Source organism: Pongo abelii, chromosome 9, assembly GCF_028885655.2.
Source record: "Pongo abelii isolate AG06213 chromosome 9, NHGRI_mPonAbe1-v2.0_pri, whole genome shotgun sequence".
Classification (NCBI taxonomy): domain Eukaryota; kingdom Metazoa; phylum Chordata; class Mammalia; order Primates; family Hominidae; genus Pongo; species Pongo abelii.
This window is the reverse complement of record NC_071994.2, coordinates 58,727,386-58,749,877: the sequence shown is the minus strand read 5'-3', so window position 1 is coordinate 58,749,877 and position 22,492 is coordinate 58,727,386. Positions and strand designations below refer to the sequence as shown.

At 38.5% G+C, this 22,492-nt stretch overlaps 1 protein-coding gene and 1 pseudogene across 3 annotated transcripts in view; both read right to left on the bottom strand.

The window, feature by feature from the left end:
- TSG101 (tumor susceptibility 101) overlaps positions 1–22,492 on the bottom strand; it is a 59,014-nt gene that overhangs the window by 19,118 nt on the left and 17,404 nt on the right. For all 3 annotated transcript variants that reach the window (XM_024254445.3, XM_063727873.1, NM_001131861.1), the window contains 3 exon segments: positions 22,222–22,345; positions 19,510–19,576; positions 15,143–15,234 (listed from right to left, as the gene is read on the bottom strand). In XM_024254445.3, coding sequence (XP_024110213.1) covers positions 15,143–15,234; positions 19,510–19,576; positions 22,222–22,345 — 283 coding nt within the window.
- On the bottom strand, positions 2,375–15,135 carry LOC129048676 (14-3-3 protein beta/alpha-like; annotated as a pseudogene).

The window sequence follows — 22,492 nt, the reverse complement described above, 5'->3', positions numbered from 1 at the left end:
AGGAAGGGGAACATCACACACCGGGACCTGTTGTGGGGTGGGGGGAGGGGGGAGGGATAGCATTAGGAGATATACCTAATGTTAAATGACGAGTTAATGGGTGCAGCACAACAACATGGCACATGTATACATATGTAACAAACCTGCACGTTATGCACATGTACCCTAAAACTTAAAGTATAATAAAAAAAAAATTCTGTTTCCAAGGGAACATCCAAATTCTTTAACAAAGAATACTACCATAATTACCACAATTCAATCTCTTGGACTTGCTTTGGTTTCCATTTTTGGCAGGGAGGGGAAAACTGATTTATAATTTTGGTCTCTCACAACAAATTCAAAGGATTAGAAAAAATGTAAAATGCAATATAATTTGAGAAAACTTTACTAAAACACCTTAACACAAGGAAGAAAAAACATTAGATCTTTTCTGTAACCATTAAAATTTTTTTTCTAATAGAGAGGTAGTCTCACTATGTTGCTCAGGCTGGTCTCAAATTCCAGGCTCAAGCTATCCTCCTTCCTCAGCCTCCTGGAGTGCTGGGATTACAGGCATGAGCCACTGTGCCTGGCATCCCACCTATTTGCTATTGCAAAAAACAAAAACAAAAGAAAAAAACCTCAAAGTATAGGAATCTGCTATAATTCCTGGTTTGTAACAGGAGTGGTGGCCCAGCTCATGCTTCAGTGAGCACACATCCTCCTTTTCCATTGCTCCATGTTGCCCATCTCATCTTCAAATTACAGCATTAGGCAGGAAGCTTTTGGCAGATTTTTTTTTTTGTATTTGGGTATTTTTTGTTTTTAACTGATAAAATTTTTATTTCGCTTTTGAATTTTTACACTTTTCCTGATTATTCTGTGTAAGGTGAAACTGGAACTGTTTAAGAGACATACACAAATCTAGTACATCAATAACTGGGGATTTTTCTTTTTTGCTATACTATTTTCACAACCACAGGTGTGCTTGCTAGGCAATATAACCATCACAGAAGAAAACGTTAGGCAGAATACTGGTTAAGGAAAAACAAAGCAAGAAAAGAGCTACCAGATATACAAACAGGCTTAGCTCCACATTCACTACTGCATTTTCAAGAGCCAACTATTAACTGCACATTTTTGTTCAGTTAGAAAGGAGGGATTTTTGTTTTTTTTCTTTTTTTGGTTTGTTTTAAATCAGTGCCTGAGGTTTTCTTTTCTCATTTCAGCAGATGGACAAAGAGATGGACTCTACAGCTAGATGGAATGTTAAAGGTAGAGGGGTAATATTGTGAGACTGATAGGCCTATTATCAATTCTCTCCACTGCAGTGTCCACACAACTTCCCTGAATATAGGGTCTCGTTAAAACACATCTGAGAGTTGAGCTGGTTAAGTGCACTTGGGAGACCTGGTGAGGGGCACTAAAAAGCATGATCAGGGCCAGCCTCAATACAGGGAGAAGTCAGGGATATTTAAAAATACTTTTTTTGATTCAGATCCTGGTATGACTGAAGAGCAACACTGTGTTGAGAACTGGAGGAAAACAGAGCTCTGGTGCTAGAAGCTCTTCTCAAGTCTTTAAAGCCAGGCTTGCTCACCAAGGTGCTCACTAATCTCTCTCACCCCTACCCATATACAGCATTAAAAAGTGAACAAAAGACAGGTAAAGACAAAAGCAAAAAAAGTAAGGAAGCAGAAGGACAGAAATTTAGAGAGGAGGGAAGAGAAAACCAAAGTCAACAGTCAAAAACGATGGTGGGGGGCCAGGTGCGGTGGCTCACACCTGCAATTCCAGCACTTTGGGAGGCCGAGGCGGGTGGATCATGAGGTCAAGAGATCGAGATCAACATGGTGACACCCCATCTCTACTAAAAATACAAAAATTAGCTGGGTGTGGTGGTGCGTGCCTGTAGTCCCAGCTACTTGGGAGGCTGAGACAGGAGAATTGCTGGAACCCGGGAGGCGGAGGTTGCAGTGAGCCGAGATCATGCCACTGCACTCCAGCCTGACAACACAGCAAGACTCCATCTCAAAAAAAAAAAAAAAAAGGATGGTGGGAAAGAATGTTTTGATTTCAAAATTTAAAAGCCCCGAGCCAGGAAATTCAGTACTCCTCAAGTGAAAGGCAATCTCTACGGAACATCATTCTATTTTTTTTTTTTTTTTTAGAGATGAGGTCTCCCTATGTGGTCCAGGCTGGAGTGCAGTTATTCACAGGTGCAACCACAGGGCACTGCAGCCTTAAACTCCTACGCTCAGGCGATCCTCCTGCCTTGGCCTCCCAAGTAGTTGGGATTATATGCCCACACCACCATGCCTGACTCAGAAGATTATTCTTAAAGGTATTATCCAGGAAACAGATAAGGTCATTCATAAAACACATGGCTTTTCTTTAGCTCAGTGTTAACAATGAAAATAGATTCCATTATTGAAGCACAAGTTGCAAACTGGTAACAAAGTTAACACATTGCAGTAGAAAAGGGGATTTAGTCAGGTGTGTTATATGAGCACTTGGACTTTTCAAGGTGTCATAAGCCAGTTATCTGCCACAAAGAATTTAAATTTCAGGATTCGAGTTTCCTCAGAGGAAGACACTGTGGACATTTGTGGTCATGAACTTTTGAGTGGCAACAGCCCAAACAGGTCAAGTGTCTTTAAGTGCCAAACAATAGGCAGCATTACTATGAATTACCATTAAACTCAAATGCCAAATGATGTGTGTCTCACTCCAGGTTCCAGCATCACAATATAATCTCTATAACCTTCTGTACAACTTTACAATGGAATTGTATTTCAATGATTCTGATATCAGATTAAACTTTCCAAAAAGTTACACATAATTCAGGTCTATTTTTTCTACAAGTAAGAGTTTTGCTAAATTACAAAACCCCATAATCACAGTGTTGAATTAAAAAAAATTTAAACACACAGTAATCCTGTCAATGTTAATCAAAATCAAAACTTCAGAATGCCGTGGCATTTATGTGATCAATCTGAGTTTTAGAATACAAACACCAGCTGTTTATCCCATGAACCATTTTTGCTAGGCTGAGGCTGTGAAAAATCCAAAGTCAACATACAATTATTTTTTATCACACAAGGGATATATGTGGAGGGTACAGAGTGACGCTGAACAGATTACAAAGCACAAGAAACATTACTTCTCTCCCTCCCCAGCATCTCCTTCATCTTCCTGGTTTTCCGACGTCCACAGAGTGAGACTGTCCCTAAGTAACTGCATGATCAGAGTGCTGTCTTTATAAGACTCTTCATTCAGTGTATCCAATTCAGTAATTGCTTCATCAAATACTGTTTTTGCCAGGCTGCAGGCCTTTTCAGGAGAGTTTAGAATCTCATAGTAAAAGACTGAGAAATTTAAGTGCCAGACCAAGTCAAATTGGATGTGTAGCCTGCATTTCTTCTTTCTTACTAATTTCAAATGCTTCCTGGTAAGCCTGCTGGCAGTTCCACACAGTGGTTTGTTTGTTGTCTCCAGATGCCACTTCAGAAAGATACCTAAAATAATCTCCTTTCATTTACAAATAGAACACCTTACTCTCTAGTTGTATAGAATTGAGAATAAGATATTTGTGCAACAGCTCCAGAACGTCATAGCAGATGTCCTGCAGTTCTGCCTCTATCTTCTCATGCTACTCTCTCCCCATCTGCTGCCATTTCTCATTCCTCTGTTTTCTGCTCAATGCTGGAGATGACATGCCAGGAAAGCGGCGGTCACCTACCATATTCTTGTAGGCAACAGAGAGCAGATTTCTCTCTTCGTTAGACAATTCATGCCTCTGTTCTGTGACTGCCTTCATGGCTACAGCCATATCATCATAGCGCTCAGCCTGCTCAGTGAGTTGGCTTTCTGTACCAGCTCACTTTCATCCAGTCATTCCCGTGGGAGGGCTGCAGGGGAGGAGGATGCTTCCGAGTGAAGCTCCAAGCGAGGTGACCACTTCCTTCCCAAGCCCACTCCTCTGGCAGCGGTGGCGGTGCCTGCCGTGGCTGCAGCAACGGTGGCAGCAGCTCCTGTATTCGGATATTTTTAAAGTTCAAGCAAAATAAGGCAAAATGCCTTACAGCTTGGTTCTGTGTAGTAAAGAATTAACTTTACCCAGAGAGGCCACGCCTTTGCCCTTGGCTCCTGGAGGTGATGTCTAAGCCCTCAGAACTTCCTAATTAGAGTGTTCTTTATCTACACCAGACAGTCTAACAATGTGATTTATGGGGGGGTCTTTGGGCCATGCAGTGATAGGTTAACAGCTCAACCTCTGGAGGAGCTAGAGACTAAAGGTCAGCCTCATAGGCAGTCAATGGTGTCTATATGACCAAGCCCTGATAAAAACTCTAGACCCAAGGCTCAGGTGAGCTACCTTGGTCGGTAATACTCCATGCATGATACATACTGTTACTGGGAAAAGTCAGCACTGCGTATGATTCCACTGGGAGAAGACAACTAGAAGCTTTGCACTTGAAACTTTCTGGGTTGCCCACGTGTGTTTCCTTAGCCTATTTTAATCTGTATCTTTTGCCATAATAAGTAATAACTGTGAGTATAATAGCTTTCAGTGAGCTTTTAAAGTCCTTCTAGATAATTATAGAACCTTAGAGTGGCCTTGGGAAACCATGAACTTGCAATGAGTGTCAGAAGTGCAGGTGGTTTTGTGAACTTCCAAACTTTACAGGTCCTTAACTAAAGCATATTTTCTTACCTAATCAAGAACTTGCTCTTCATGGCAATTTGTAGAATAAGTCGGTCTACTTCAAATGAGGCTATAAAAAAAGGCAACACATCTTTCCACACTCACTGAACATACAGATTAAAATACGCCAGACAGTGAGCTCTCTTTCACAGACTTAATATGAATTAAAGTCTTAGCTGTTCAGTCATCTGGACAGAATTTAGACCAAATAAAAATCTCTAATTTCTTATACTGTACTTAAAAAGTCCTTTAAAGAAAGTGAAAAAGAGCCAATTTCTACAAGAGTTTGGTTTAGAATTTCATATCCAAAGGATGATTCATGAAATGATGACTATTGAAGATTTCATTAAGTCCCCAGTTTATAGTAAGGATGCATTAGCAAAAGGAATTTTAAAACCTTTCTAAAAGAACCTGTCTTATAATCTATATGAAATATTATGATGGTTCTTGTGAGATAGGAAGGAAAATCCTTCTCCCATAGATTACGTACCTAAATGATATGACTATAATTAAGCATTCAATCACATGCAACAGTGGTGGTATTCCATTCATTCGCACAGAAGTTATCAGAACTAATGAAAACTTAAGGGTCTTTTTATAGTTAGTGAATTTTTCACACATAAACACATCAACATACTTTGTTAAAGCTATTATATCTGGTCTAATGGGTCAAATTATACTGATGCTAAATTTTTAAATCCCTATTTTTAAAAACACACATTTAAATCCTGGAATTTACATTCTGTTTCTCTTTATAGAATATGTTCAGGCAAATGCTACCATAATACCACCAAATAAGTCCTTGCCAAGACTTCCCAGCCAAAGCCATTAACACTCAAAATAGGAACCAAGTCGAGGCAGCAGTCGCTTGGCCTATAAAGGTCACAATTCACCTGAGGAAGTTACAAACACCAACATTAGACCTAGTCTTATCTCTATCACACATAGACTTCACTGTGAAGTATATCTAAACTTTTAAAAATCGAACTACTTTGTAAAAAAAAAAAAAAGGAATTATAACTAAGGTCTGAAATAAGAAAGTAAAAAAAGAAAAACTCATCAAAGTTCAAAATTCGATGAACCATGCCACTTTAAGATAATGTTTATGCAAACAAATAAGAAAAAAGATTTGGCGGAAGATTCTCATCTACTTTGTGAACACTTATCAAACCAAACTCTTTTCTCAAACATCTTAGGAGAAATTTGAATATTCTCGATACCTGCTATAACAAGAAGAGTTTTTGGCAAACTGCCATACCCCAAGTCCCCAACACACTGACCTTTTTACTCAAGCAGAGTCAGATTTCAGAAGTGCCCTTCTACAATTCCAGATTAGCAGTTGAAGAGCTAACAGACTTTGAGTAACAATCTTAAGCAAAACTTCCTTTAAATGTCAGGTAGGATCTGATCTCCAAACTTAATCCTTAGGAAATAAGACATAATTTTTCTAGTATTAGGAAACCGACACTCTACACTCAATGGACCCAAAAATTCATTGAATAATTTAGGCAAGTATATTCACAGTGCACTAGTATACACTACCTGATTTAAAGCCACTATTTAAACACTTAAGACAGCCAGTTTCATTTATCTCCTAAGAGTATTTACAAATGATCACTACTTCCTAGAACTTAAATGAAGCTATTTTATATTAGAGAAAGAATCCATAAGCCCAAAGTAAACTATAAAATAACTCAACAATAATTTTTCTGACCTCACCCTTAATCAGCAAAAGTAAACTACCTGCCCAGCATTTTTACTCCTGGATGTTACTTGCTCAGGCCCACATAATGGTCCTAGGTCTGGCATCTGTGCTACACAGCAAACTATGGAGCCCAAGTAATCCCAAACAGTAGCTTACTGACCATCTATTTAGAAACTAGACCGAGAACATATGAGGATTATTTTTCTTTCATAATAAAAAACAAAAAACAGGTCTATCTCTGAAGAAGGAAGAACATTTCAAACAACTGTATGAGCAAAGGAGTTCTGATCTGTGCTATTAAGTGCAAACCCTGCAAATCCATTACATGGCTTACAAAAGGCCTTTTTATTTATAGTGTATGAATATGTAAGCTTCTAATACTACTTACAGGCTTTGTGCAGGCTATGGAGCTTTTCTTCCAAAGAAATTAGGGGGCCTCAATTTATCTTTTAAACACTCAGAAAAATGTGCTTTACTTGAGCTCTAGAAAGTTTCTACAACCACAATCAATAAGAAAAAGTTTAAAGAAAGCTGTCAGCAGGTTTACACTTCTTGAAAATAAACACACACCATAAAAAAGGTTTAAATTCGTTTACATAAAAATTTAAGTTTTCAAAAGTGAAGGTAAGTAGGTATAAGTCTTGCTAAAATGAGACACCAAAACAATAACTACTCCAAAAAAGAAACAGTGTGACAAAATCATTCAGCTATCATAGTAAGTCATAAAAGATGAAAGATGCTACCTGGTAGGCATAAGCACAAAGGCCAATAAATCTGAAGGAGAGTTAAAATTCTATTCTTAAAAAAAGAATCAGAATCAAAGTAATTCCATTAAAATTAACGTTTTGTGAAAAAGACTAATTTAAGACTCTATTATGTTAGAGGTATTCTATAGGAATAACGACAGGAAGCCAAATGAATCAGCTTCTCCTACCTTTCATTTACTAATAAAATAAAAATCAACTGTTAACTTACACAATAGCTTTTTTAAAAGCTTTCAAATCTATCATTATTGCTTTGAATTTCTGTTATCATTATTTCTGTTATCATTATTGCTTTGGCAGAAAAGGATTTAACATTTAGCAGACTAAGCTCTCAGCGTTTAAATTTCACTCATGATTCCCTGACTCTCTAGGATTGGAAGAAAATGCTACTTACCTTGAAGATGAGGCAGTTATTCCCAAAGGAAGTCTGTGAAAGGTGTGGGGAAGAGACACCCAAACCTGCACACAAGCAAGTGTGCACTAGTAAACCCACATGGGCCATGTGCCTCGGGTGCCATATCCTGAAAGTACAGTTTCTGTAGGACAAACACTTAATCTAGGATGGCCAGAGGGAAGAACAGCGTTGGATAACACAGTGAAGAAAAACTTGTCATGTTTACTAGCTTCTGTCCTCAAAGAAATATTAACAGGTAAGCTCTCTTCTTTTTCTTTACCTTTTCCTTTCTTTATCTAAATATTCAGTATGGACTAAAGAGTGGAAACTACAGAAACAAATCATTCAGCTGCAGCATTTTCAGGGTTTTCCACTCCCACATTTTTAAACAACACTTTAACAAAGGTAAAACTGGTCCCTGAATCTCTGTTAATAGCACCCTTCCAAACTTACTGTTTCTGATCCTTGTTTATTTGATTTTTAGGAACAAAATTTTAAAATGACATTTTTAAAACTCAGAGGTTGAAATATACAGTATTTATGAAGTTTTACCAAGAAAAATTCTGAGGTAGGTATTGGCTTTAACCAGGAATAAACACCTACTCTTCAATTTTACTATTATTAAACTGCAACTAGTAAAAGGTCAAACTGTGTATATGTTAAAGGCCTAAAGCCTAGGATTCAGAGCTATAAATTAACTACAATCATCTATATAGCTTTTTAAAATAAGTCAACCTTCAAAAGAGAACTTTCACACTCTGCTGAGACTGGAGTAAGGAATCGCCAAAGCCTTTTAAACTTCCTCTTTTTTTGCCAGGGGCAGGGGTGGTGGTTGTGGTAGAGAAACTTTGTGGTGGCTCACCTGGTGCCCATCCATACCCACTATTTTTCAGGGATCTTGTATGTGAAGCTGATTAAGATAGGTATAGTCAGTTTATGTTTTGCTCCTACAGTAATAGGAAAAAGAATCTTTGTGTTAAGTTTCAATGCATACTACCAGTTAGGTTTTTTTTTTTTTGCTACATGAATTGGTTTGTTCCTTCATTATTCACCAACTACCACCTCCTCATTCCCCTAGTTAGTTTTCAAAACACTATGTAAACTGAGGTTGAAGATATCTATAGCACTCTGATAAAAGGACTCCACAGAGATCAAGGCTGAAGCAGGAGAATGGCATGAACCTGGAGGGCGGAGCTTGCAGTGAGCTGAGATTGCATCACTGCACTCCAGCCTGGGCGACAGAGTGAGACTCCATCTCAAAAAAAAAAAAAGTACTCTACAGAGATCAAATAAACCTGGAGATTCTGGCACAAGCATAGCTGAGAGTACATCCTCCAAGGGAGGGGCCAATTAGTCCACTGACATTCCTCACACATAAATTCATAACATATGGAAGTATCACTGAGTGGAACACTTCTTTTCTGGGTACCATACTATATACTAATAGTTTTCAACATTTGGTAAATTTTAAATCTTTATTAATTCAGATTACACCATAAAATTAAAATCCAGGCGGGCGAGGTGGCTCATGCCTGTAATCCCAGCACTTTGGGAGGCTGAGGCAGGTGGATCACCTGAGGTTAGGAGTTTGACCAGCCTGGCTAACATACAAAATACAAAAATTAGTGGGTGCAGTGGCACATGCCTGTAGTCTCAGCTACTCAGGATGCTGAGGCAGGAGAATCACTTGAACCCAGGAGGCAGAGATGGCAGTGAGCCGAGATCATGTCACTGCACCCCAGCCTGGGTGGCAGAGCGAAACTCTGTCTCAAAAATAAAATAAAATAAAATAAAATAAAATAAAATAAAATAAAATAAATCTACAGAGTGAAACTGCTAAGTTTCAAAAAGAACAAGGGAGCCTAGTGCAGTGGCTCACATCTGTAATCCAGGAGGCCAGCTCGGGTGGATCACTTGAATCCAGGAGTTCAAGGCCAGCCTAGGCAATACAAAAATTAGCCGGGCATGGTGGTGTGTGTCTACAGTCCTAGCTACTCAGGAGGCTGAGGTGGGAGGATCACTTGAGCCCAGGAGATGGAGGTTGCAGTGGGCAGACAGCACTACTGCACTCCAGCCTGAGCAAGAGAGCAAGATCCTGTATCAAAAAACAAGGACAGCACCAGGTGTGGTGGCTCAGGCCTGTAATACCAGCACTTTGGTGGGTTGAGGCAGGCGGTGAGGTCAGGAGCTGCAGTTGGAGATCAGCCTGGCCAACATGGTAAAACCCTGTCTCTACTAAAAATATAAAAATTAGCTGGGTGTGGTGGTACGCTCCTCTAATCCCAGCTACTTGGGAGGCTGAGGCAGTAGAACTGCTTGAACCTGAGAGGTGGAGGTTGCAGTGAGCCAAGATTGCGCCACTGCACTCCAGCCTTGGCAACAGAGCGAGTCTGTCTCAAAAACAACAACAACAACAACAACAAAAACAGGATAAATAACCAAATTCATTCTTTCTCATGGCCTCAGTAACAAAATAACAGCCCAAATCGTGACCATTGATATACTGAGAAAATGTGACTGTGGACTCTAATATCTAAATGATACTTTTATGTTTCTGCTTTCCTTTAAGTCTAAAGTTCAACAGACTACTAAATGTTCAACTACTGAAATATGATGAAAAAAATCAAATCAAGTAGGTAAAGGTCAAAGGGTAGAAAAACAATATATATTAAAGGATATCCTAGATTATCATAAAATAATTTGCCTCTGGCCTATATGCCTAAGACAGTACTCTTGAAAATGTACAGTAAAATATTAGTTGATTTGATTACCCATTCAAAAATCATAAACATGAGATCTGATTTCACATATACCATTTTCCATACATTTCTATTCTTTGGATATATGGAAATCATCTAAGCTATAAAAAAATGCTTCATACCTAATGTATTGAAACAAGTTAACATAAAAAAGACCTTTGTAAACTAAGGTTCTCTACAAATCAAAAGGATTATACTATTACCTCAATGAGAAACAGGGTGACAAACAGCACTATTCCTATTTTATTGATAATGCCTGAACCAAAGTAAGAGAGCTTCACCAGATTTAGTGCTTTGCTTATGGATTAAAGACCTTTTATCATTTAGGTTTCTAACTCCAATCATTTTATTATATTATAGTTACATTAATGACAAATACATTTTAATAAATCAAAACCACACCACTGGAACCTGAATAGTGTGTATCAATGAGAAAAACGGTGGAAATAACCCTTTATGGGGTGGGGGGATGACATTTACATCAGACCTCAGGATGGTTACAAGTTATCAGAAAATATAACAGAAAAATAAACTTCACAAGATTCTCTGTTCATTCAGGAACTCAGCAAATCTCTTTAACAGCAAACTTCTATATACCAAGCACTCTTCTGGATGTTGAGTGTGTGGGTGGGGGGTTGGAGGGGGGATTGGTGGTGGTGGCAGCAAATTGGTAAGGATAGGCCTGGCTGATCCATGCACAGAAACAGGCCATGGACAAATCCTAAGACAGGAGACCAGTAGGAGATGAGGTCAGAAAAGTAATGGAGAAGAAGGCAGGATCATGTAGGGCCTTCTGGGCCCAAGAACTTTGGACTGAACTCTGAGTGAAATAGGAAATCACTTGAAGGTTTTGAGCAGAGGAATGATACAATTTATTTATGTTTTATTAGGATCACTCTAGCTGCTGTGTCAAAAAAGAGAGATGTAGGGGGACAAGGAGAGAAGCAGAGAAATCTTGTGGAAGGCTTTCGAAGTAAATTAGATGAGACATAATGGTGACTTGGATCAGCACTGAATATGATCAGATTCTAGATATATTTTGAAGACAAGAGGATTTCCTGATGAGGAGTCAAGGATGACTCCAAAGAGTATAGAGTAGGTAACAATGGAGATGGGGCAGGTGTTAGGAAGACTGAGAATTCGGTTTTGGTTGAGTTCGAGATGCCTATTAAACATCCAAGTAGAAATACTGAAAAGGCAGCTGGATATAACAAACTCGAGTTCAAGAGAGAGGTATAGGTCAGAGACATAAATTTGAGAACTGGGGGCACAGAGATGGTATTTAAAGCTATGAGACTGGTGGAAATTATCAGGAGAGTGAGGATAGAGAGTGCCAAGGAGACTAAGCCAGGGTCATACCAATGTTAAGAAAAATGGAAGAACTTGCAGAGGAGACTAAGTATGAGTACCCATGAGACAGGAAGAAAATCAAGTGAGCATGGTGTTTTGGAAAACAAGAGGAAAGTGTATCAAGGAGGAAGTAACCAACTGTGTCAAACGCTGCTGATAGGACAAGTAAGATGAGAATAGTAACTATCCATTGGATGTAACCTCAAAAAGGTTATTGGTAATCATGACCAGTTTTAGCAAAACGGTATGAGAAAAAGTCCAAAAGGAGGAGGTTTAAGTGAGAAACGGAGAAGAGGTACTGAAGATAACAAAGACAGTTGTTTCAAGGAGTTATTCAGAGAAGAATAAAGACATCCAATAGTGGTGGCAGGAAAAGTGGAATATAGAGAAGAGGATTCTTTTAAAAAAAATATATATATATATATTTGTTTTTTCCTGAGATGGAGTCCCACTCTATTGCCCAGGCTGGAGTGTAGTTGCCTGATCTCAGCTCACTGCAACCTCTGCCTCCAGGGTTCAAGCAATTCTCCTGCCTCAGCTTCTTGAGTAGCTAGGATTACAGGCGTGCATCACCACGCCCGGCTAATTTTTTTGTATTTTTAGTAGAGATGGGGTTTCACCATGTTGGCCAGGCTGGTCTCGAACTCCTGACCTCATGATCTGCCCGCCTTGGCCTCCCAAAGTGCTGGGATTACAGGTGTGAGCCACTGTGCCCGGCCTAAAAAAATTTTTGGATACATAATATTTGTACATATTTATGTGGGTACCATGTGATATTTTGTTACCTGCACGGAATGTAATGTTCAAGTGAGAGTATTTAGGGTATCCATCACCTTGAGTATTTATCGTTTCTATGTGGTGGGAACATTTTAAGTCTTCTAGCTATTCTGAAATAGACAATACATTGTTAACTATAGTCACCCTACTCTGCTATCAAACATTAGAACTTATTCCTTCTATCTAACTGTATGTTTGTACTCATTAACCAACCTTTCTTCATAAGCCCTATCCCACCCACACACCGTTCTTAAGTCTCTGGTGTCTATCATTCTACTGTCTACCTCCAGAAGATCAAGTTTTTTGGCTCCCACATGAGAACATTTGATATTTGTCTTTCTGCGCCTAGTTTATTTCCAATTCCATCCATGTTGCTACAATGACATGTTTTCATTCTCTTTTTATGGCTGAATAGTATTCCACTGTGTACACGTACCTCATTGTCTTTATCCATTCATCTGCTGATAAATACTTAGGTTCACTCCATATCTCAGCTAGTATGAATACTGTTGCTATAAATATGGGAGTACAGGTATTCCTTTAATATACTGATTTCCTTTCCCTTGGATAAATACCCAGCAGTGGGACTGCCGAACTGTCTGGTAGTTCTAATTTTAGTTTTTTTAGAAATCGCCATACCGTTTTCCATAGTGGCTTTAATTTACATTCCCACCAACATTGTATAAGTTCCCTTTTCTCCTCATCCTCACTAGCATTTTTTATTTTTTATTTTTTTGTCTTTTTAATAATGGCCAAAGTGGGATGAGATTATATTTCTTTGTGGTTTTTATCTGCATTTTCCTGATGATGAGTGATATTGAGCATTTTTTCATATACCTGTTGGCCATTTGTATGTCTTCAAGAAATGTCTATTCATGTTCTTTGCCCACTTTTTAATGGTTTGTTTTACTGTTGAGTGGTTTGAATACCTTGTATATTTATTAGTTCCTTGTCAGATGGGTACTTTGCAAATATTTTCTCCCACTCAACAGGTGGTCTCTTTACTTTGTTGACTATCTCCTTTCTTGTGCAAAAGCTTTTTTTTTTTTGAGAAAAGGTCTCGCTCTGTTGCCCAGGGTGGAGTGCAGTGGCGTGATCTCGGCTCACTGCAACCTCCACCTCCCAGGTTCAAGCAATTCTCTTGCCTCAGCCCCCCGAGTAGCTGGGATTACAGGGGTGTACCACCACGCCCAAATTTTTGCATTTTTAGTTTTTAGGAGAGACGGGGTTTTACCATGTTGGCCAGGCTGGTCTTGAACTCCTCACCTCAAATGATTCGCCCGCCTTGGCTTCCCAAAGTGCTGGGATTACAGACGTGAGCCACTGCACCTGGCTCAGAAGCTTTTTAATCTAATATCATCGCAATAGTCTATTTTTGTTGACTTTGCTTTTGAGATATTAACTATAAAATGGTTGCCTAGGCCAATGTCCTGAAGGGTTTCCCCTATGTATTCTTCCAGTAGTTTTATAGTTTTGGGTCTTACATTAAGTCTTTAATCCATCTCAAGTTGATTTTTGTATGTGGTGCAAGATAGGGGTCCACTTTCATTCTTCTGCATATGGATACCCAGTTTTCCCACCACCATTTATGGACAATGTCTTTTTCCCAATGTATGTTCTTGGCACCTTTGTTGAAAATCAGTTGGCTGTAAATATGTGGATTTATTTCTAGGTTCTTTATTCTGTTCCATTGGTCTGTTTCTGTTTTTATACGAATACCATGCTGTTTCGGTTACTACAACCTTGTAATATATTTTGAAGTCAGGTAGTATGATGCTTCCAGCTTTGTTCTTTTAGTTCAAGATCACTTTGGCTATTTGGCTTCTTTTTTGGTTCCACATACATTTTATGATAGCTTTTTCTATTTCTATGAAAAATGACATTGGTATTTCGACACAGATTGCACTGAATCTGCAGACTGCTTTGGGTAATATAGTCATTTTTACAATATTCATGGAAAAGGCATGAAATGTCTTTCCATTTGTTTGTCTCAAGAGGACTCTTTAAGGTTTAGGGCATGGTTCTCTGTGTTGATGAATCATCCAGTAGAGAACAAAACTTGAGAGGAAGGAACTGCTGAAGTGATGCCCCTGAGTACATTAGAGGGGATAAGGTCTAGTGGAGAAATCAGTTTTAGATAGAAGCAAAGATAACCAACTTATGGTAACAGGGAGAAGACAGATATGGTGGTGCAGGTAGTGGGAGATAGGCATAGGTGAAGGTTGGAGTCTAAAGAAATTCTCTCACTGCCTTAGTTTTTTTAGCTGAAGAAAATTATATTTCAGGTAACGCTAATAAGCAAACACAGAAAGCAAAAACTACTGGTCTTCAATAATTTGTCCTATTTGACCTGCTCATATTAACCCATTTTATTTTCTTCTCTTAATGATGGTGATCTGTTTTCACACATAACCAAGCTAGGAAAATGTATGTATCTGCTAATAGTTCAACACATGTTTGGCTCACAAATAAAACTATGTGATCAAAAGAAAGATTGATGAGTTAATCAGATTTATTTTCATGCCCCGGTAGAAGGTTCATTTATATGATAAGTCATTTACTTCAAGTTTAACATTACAGTACGTTATTATAGTTTTTCCTCTAAGAAGAAAGAGTAGTCCAAAATTCACAGGTGAAATGTGCTTTTCACAACAGGGAGTTAGACTTTGCTTATATGGAGAAACACAAGTTTTCAAGGGTACTTACCAACAGTGGTCACAGGAGGCTGGGAAGGGTACTGAGAACTTGTTGTGGCAGGATATGGACCACCAGGTGGGTAAGGACAGCCTGGGTAACCACTAAAGACAAGAACAAAAAACATTTAACATTTAAGATGACCCATTACAGTATTTTGAAGAACCCCATTCAGGAAGTTAAGCTTGACATATGGTTGTTTTACCAGTTGATGAATTTATAGTTTTAGAGCTGCAAGTGTTTATTCAAGTAAAGCTCTATGGAAACTGTATTAATGACACTGGATTTACTCTTAAATGGTTAAATGCTCTTGCTTGGTCCCAGTTATATGAGAGTCACCCTCATAGCAGTGGAAATGTAACTAGAATATTTCTAAGGACAATCCAACAGCATCATAAGCAACAAGCAATTTGTGAGAGAACTTTTCCGATTTCTCAGTCTGTGGGAAAATGATACTATTTAATTTTTACCTGTGGCTTATTGGTAACCCTTGGGGATATTTAACCTGAAAACACTTGTCTTTAAATAGTTTTTTTCCTCTTGATAACATTCGTACCAAACTCATCTTTAGTTTAAAAAAAACCTTTTTTCTCACTTTCTGGACAGTTTCTGTCATTCATGTATTCATATGAAAGTCAGAGGAACTTTCCTTAGAGGTATTCTACTCCAATCACCTTTCCAACAATCTCTTATCTATACACATCATTTATAACATCCCTGACAAATGGTCATCTTTCTCTATTTTACATTAAACATCATTTCAATATAATTTATAAATAGGAGTCCTAAATTTGCATTTTGGAAGACACTCAACTATTTGGAGACTCCTAAAACTCAAATATTTGAGAACTTCTAACATTTTTCCCTCAAGCTTCTCTTCTTCAGGTTAAATATTCTTTTTTTTGAGACAGTCTCGCCCTGTTGCTCAGCCTGGAGTGCAGTGGTGTGATCTCAGCTCACTGCAAGCTCCACCTCCTGGGTTCACGCCATTCTCCTGCTACAGCCTCCTGAATAGCTGGGACTACAGGTGCCCGCCACCACACCCGGCTAATTTTTTGTATTTTTAGTAGAGACCGGGTTTCACCATGTTAGCCAGGATGGTCTCAATCTCCTGACCTCATGATTCACCTGCCTCAGCCTCCCAAAGTGCTGGGATTACAGCTGTGAGCCACCGCACCCAGCCCTAACTATTCTTAATTCCTTTAACCATTTGTCTCAGGACATGATTTTCAGATCTAATTGCTTTCCTCTGAATGCTTACTAGTCAGTGTTTCCCTTACAATGAAGAAGAAAATTAGAATAGGATGATTACTGGCCACCTGGTTAGTTAGACAATAAATCTCAATTAATCCTACTTTAGCTAAAATTGTCAATTCTATGACATTTGCCTTTTACAAGCGCATTAAAATTGCTGATTAAAAAGAGCTGGCCCAGGCTGGGTGCAGTAGCTCACACCTGTAATCCTAGCACTTTGGGAGGCTGCGGCAGGCAGATCACTTGAGTCCAGGAGTTCAAGGCAAGCCTAGACAACATGGCGAAACCATCTCTACAAAAATAGAAAAATTAGCCAGGTATGGGGGCACACACCTGTAGTCCCAGCTACTTGGGAGGCTGAAGTTGAAAGATCACCTGAGCCAGGAGGTCAAGGCTACAGTAGCTGAGATTATGCCACTGCACTCCAGCCTGGGCGATAGAGTGAAGCCCCCATCTCAAAAAAAAAAAAAAAAAAAAAAAAAAAAGCTAGCTTAGGACACTGGAGCAAGAGCTCCTTCTGAGTTTATGGTCAATAATCCTTTTTCAATACAGTGGTTCAAAGATTCTCCTATTTGTATTATCAGCTTCCACTTTATAACTTGTCCTCAACTAAGTTTTATATATGACTTGCTGAAGATTCAATGTAATCATGGTACTTCTCTTATATATCAGTATAAAAGCAAAATCAGACAAAAAAAAAAAGCATTTTTGTTTCTAGTGGACACATGCTGGAGGCTACTGAACACAGTACTTTTGTTTCCAGTCTCTTCAGTAATCCATGCTATACTGTTGTAAAGAAATGTCAATCTTACTGAAATTTCTAAATCCACCTTTTTGAAAACTGGGATAAACTGCTCTTTTTTTTCTGGAGTTTCTCCCATTTTGCATATCTTTGCAAAGATAATATGATCACATTGCTGAATTTTTTTGTAACTTGGTATAAAACTCTTCTAAGCCTACAGATATTAACTTCAGAGAAATCTCCATTTGTAGCTTTATTGTTCAGAAGTCCATTTCCATAGTGTACCTTCAACAATTATTCCCTCTATGTCCAAAGCTCCTTTTTACTAGCAATTGTTCAGTAGAAAGGCTTGTAATTTCAAGGCTTCAGGCAGGATTCCATTTCTAGAACTTAATCAGAAAATTTAGGCCCTCAAGAAATCTAAAATGTATAACCTGCTTATATATTACTACCAAAGGAATCTTTCTCTATTGTCCCTGACAAATGTTCTTCTAATCTCTGCTTACCTATTCCAAAGTGACAGAATGCTTATTACCTTCTAAAAAGTTGTGAAATTAAGACAACCCAGAAATGAAATGTTTGCTAAATTAACTTTCAAGATCCTAGATATATGTACATATATGTATTTACCTATGACATGTGTTCAGAAATCTGGCTACATTTATCCATGAGGATTATGACTGGGTTATATGAAACTAAGACGACTTAGTAGAGTTAAATTTTCCTTGCTAATTGTTAGAGCAGCTGGAAGTCTCATCTTGGCATCAGTACATGCCAATCTTTTTTTTTTTTTTTTTGAGACAGGTTCTCACTCTGTTGCCCAGGCTGGAGTACAGTGGTGCAATTACGGCTCATTGCATCCTTGATCTGTAGGCTCAAGTGATCCTTCCACCTCACCCTCCCAAGTAGCTGGGACTACAGGTTCACATCACCGTGCTTGGCTAATTTTAATTTTTTTTGTAGAGATGGCGTCTACTATGTTGCCCAGGCTGGTCTCCAACTTCTGGGCTCAAGCAATCTTCCTACCCTGGCCTCCCAAAGTGTCTGGTGGGATTTTAAGTTAGCTCAAAGACCACCTTTGGAGAGTACTCCTAGATTACCACTGAAACAAGTACACATTTAAAACATGGGTTAGTAATTATTTCTCATTGACTTTCTAGTGTGTGTTAACAGACTGATTTCATTGTTAATTTAATTTAGTTACCTATGTTATTACTAAATGGATAATAAAGGTTGATAGTACAGGTAGTCTATGAACTGAATAAGTAAATATCATGCAACAAGTTTGACCCCATTATCTGAACCATTAATTGGTTCCTGCAATGTATAGAAAAGATAGGTTGTGGGGTTTTGTTTGTTTGAGACAGAGTCTTGCTCTGTCGCCCAGGGTGGAGTGTAATGGCGTGATCTCGGCTCACTGCAACCTCCGCCTCCTGGGTTCAAGCAATTCTCCTACCTCAGCCTCCCAAAGAGCTGGGATTACAGGCATGTACCACCATGCCTGGCTAATTTTGTATTTTTAGTAGAGATGAGGTTTCACTGTGTTGGCCAGGCTGGTCTCGAACTCCTGACCTCAGGACCTCAGGTGATCCGCCTGCATCAGCCTCCCAAAGTGCTGGGTAAGATTACAGGTGTGAGCTACCACACCCGGCCTTATTGCTAGAATTTTAAGGTGTGTGTGTATAGTTTGAAAGGAGTTTCTTTCAATCTACAGGAAGGCAGCTCCTGGGCTGCATTTTTATTTTAAAGAGGAAAGAAATGGGTTGAGAATGACAGTGATCTCAATTGATTTTTGACCTTGAAGTCCTTTTAAGAAATCTATATACCTAGTATAGATAGCTGAAATATTAAATGGAATGCTAGTTATAATGAATTCAGCCAAGGGGAAAAATATTTTATAATACTCTCTTCTTAAAAAAAAAAAAAAAAAATACATAGGCTGGGCATGGTGGCTCACACCTGTAATCCCAGCACTTTGGGAGTCTGAGGCAGGCGGATCACGAGGTCAGGAGTTTGAGACCAGCCTGGCCAACATGGTGAAACCCCGTCTCTACTAAAAATACAAAAATTAGCCGGGAGTGGTGGCGCAGCCTGTAGTCCCAACTGCTAGGGAGGCTGAGGCAGGAGAATCACTTGAACTGGGGAGGTAGAGGTTGCAGTGAGCCGAGATTGCACCACTGTACTCCAGCCTGGGCGACAGAGCAAGACTCCATCTCAAAAATAAAAAATAAATAAATAAATAAATTCCAGGAATAAACCAAGTTTTATCTTCCACTAAATTGCAATTAAATTTATTTTACTGCCCTAATTAGCAAATTATTTTGATTCTAGATCTAATAGAAGAATTTGTAATACAATTATTCAAAAGAACGTTTTTCATTACCTGGGATTGGGAGGGTATCCGGATGGGTATGGAGAGATTCCACCTGGCATGCCTGGCATGTAGGAAGCTAAAAACAATTTTTTTCACATTGTAAAAATAATACACAAGGCCTGAATATGTAGGTTACTGAATAAGATATACATCACACTGTCAATACACAGCAAAATTTCACAGTTAAAAAATCCAAATCTCAGCACCAAAACAAAACAAATACCTCTTCCTTTCATAATCCTAAAATCATTAAACATGAATTACAATACTTATGACAATCCCTTCCAAAATAACTGGCAAACAGGTCAACCTGGTCAGCTTTTAAAGTTCTCAAGAAATCTATAACCTGAGATAAGAGCAAGTTCAATTTCAAATTTAGAGGAAGGTAATTCTGGCCTTCTTTGGTCCAAGGTTAACTTCTTAGAGAGTAACTTCTTTATTATATCTAATAAATCTTTTGATATTTCTTTTATAACTATGTTGACCAATTAGCACAGCTGATTTTGTTGGTTTGTTTGAAGACTTTAAGAGACTTCAAACTACTATGAGAAGTCCTATACAAAACTTACATTATCCAGACTGTTAAAAACTAGTCTAGGTGACAGAGTGAGACCCTATCTCAAAACAAAGAAAAAAACAAAACAAAAGCTTAGAAATACTAAGGATAAAAGGTTAAAACCCAGCAAGCTTAAAGAATACTTTATACATTCTTTAAAGAGAACATGAATGCCAAAGAACTAAGATCAGTGGTGCCAAGAGGCTAATCAACATAGAGGAAGAAAAAGAGAAGTTAATCTTGACCTTAACTGACAAAAAAAATAGTAAAGAATCAGCTCTAGAGTGTTTAACGTGACTTACAGTGACTGAGTACAAAATTGAATTGCAACAGTGACAATAGTATGGTCTCTTTCTTGAATATGCACTTCCAATGTCAATGTAAAACTCGAAGAAATTTAGGAAAAAAAAAAAAGGTTGCAGGCTGGCCACAGTGGCTCACACCTGTAATCCCAGCACTTTGGGAGGCCAAGGCGGATCACTTGAGGTCAGGAGTTCGAGACCAGCCTGGCCAACATGGTGAAACCCCGACTCTACTAAAAATACAAAAATTAGCCGGGCATGGTGGTGGGGACCTGTAATCCCAGCGACTTGGGAGGCTGAGGCTCGAGAATCATTTGAACCTGGGAGGCAGAGGTTGCAGTCAGCCCAGATCATACCATTGCACTCTGGCCTGGGCAACAGAGCGAGACTCCGTCTCAAAAAAAAAGAAAAAAAACAAAGTTGCTTAGGAGACTACCTGAATTTCTGAAAAGGTTACCTTTGTCATAGCGGTCACTCGCTATATAATCAGAGCAAATAAACAAAGGTAATGAGAATAGGAAATATTTCATATCTTTTTTTTTTTTTTTTTTTTCCCTGATACAGAGTCTTGCTCTGTCACCCAGACTGGAGTGCAGTAATGCGATCTCAGCTCACTGCAACATCTGCCTCAGCCTCCCGAGTAGCTGGGACTACAGGCATGCACCACTACACCTGGCTAATTTTTGTATTTTTAGTAGAGATGGGGTTTCATCATGTTGGCCAAGCTGGTCTTGAACTTCTGACATCAGGTGATCCACCCCCACCTCGGCCTCCCAAAGTGCTGGGGTTACAGCTACCACACCCGGCCAAATATTTCCTGTTTCAAACTTAAGCAAGATACTCTACTCTCGGGCACTAGAGTCAACAGAATTTAATAAGATAAAAACACATTTCTGATCCAAAGGAATTACCAGTATCTTTACTAAAATAGTAATCCTAAAATCAAGCTTATTCTGGGAAGGCAGGGAAGGAAAGAGAAATGGGTTCAAAAATTCTTTCTGTTAAATTCCCATTCAGCTTATAAACCAAGATGTTCCTCAGGAAAGAATGGATTAAAAAGGAAAAAGCACAATTTTCAGCAGAAGAAAAATGAAAGCACATATAATTTGTCTTGTAAGATAAACAAGTTTGGTTAATTATAATCTTAAAGAAAATTTACCAAAAAAAAAAAAAAAAAAAGTCGCAGCTCAAAACACAATGAAATCAATGCAGATTTAGTAAATTCAAAATAAGTACAACCAACTCACAGTTATTCAGAGTGATTTTTAAGTATCAGTAAGAATTATTCAAGAAAATAGAGGTAACAGAGATAATATATTCCAATTAGAGGAGAAGCAACACTGTCTCCACGCTCCCACCACTCCACACAAGGTAAAATCATGAATTGGCTGTACAAAAGAAAAGAAAGCTAAGAGCTAGATGTCCAATTGTGTATACACAGAATAGCTGAATGTGAATGCTTCAGTTGACCTTAATCCTTATCTACAACACTGATTTTGTAGTTGCAAAGAGAAAGGAGCGGTCAGACTACCTTTCAAGTTATATGTGCTTCCAAGCTGATCAAATAAGGCTATTCTGCAGCATGCATAATTTAAAAAATTCTAGCTCTATTCTACACTTTCTCCTCCATTTTGGAATCCAGCACAACCATTCTTAGATTTCTACCTACAAATGGAAGCCCAAATGCCAGTCTTTGGTGGGAATCTGTACATGCAGATGTGGGGCCTCAGAATACTTCCAAAAAATCCACTAGCTTGATAAAATAAAAAGCAAAGAAGTCATTAATTTTTCTTTCTTTTTTTACAAAGGTTTCTGTTCTCTTTGTTTATATGAGTTTTAAAGTAAAATCTCAATTCTACTTACTATTTGGTGGCCCCGTTGCCTGGTATGGCGGATAGGATGCCGAAACAGGACGAGAGAAGACTGGAGGTTCATCTCCAAATACCACAATCATGACCTGAATAAGCCCCAACAAGTCTGACTGTGGCTAAAAAATGAAAAAAAATTCAAGTCAGTTACAGAGTTGCTTTCCAGTAAAAAGAAAAAGGTTAGCCATTTCTCATCGGTTTTCAACTCAGCTTGATAATTTTCTTTGTAGGACCCCAATCATGAAAATTTCATTTAATTAATTTAT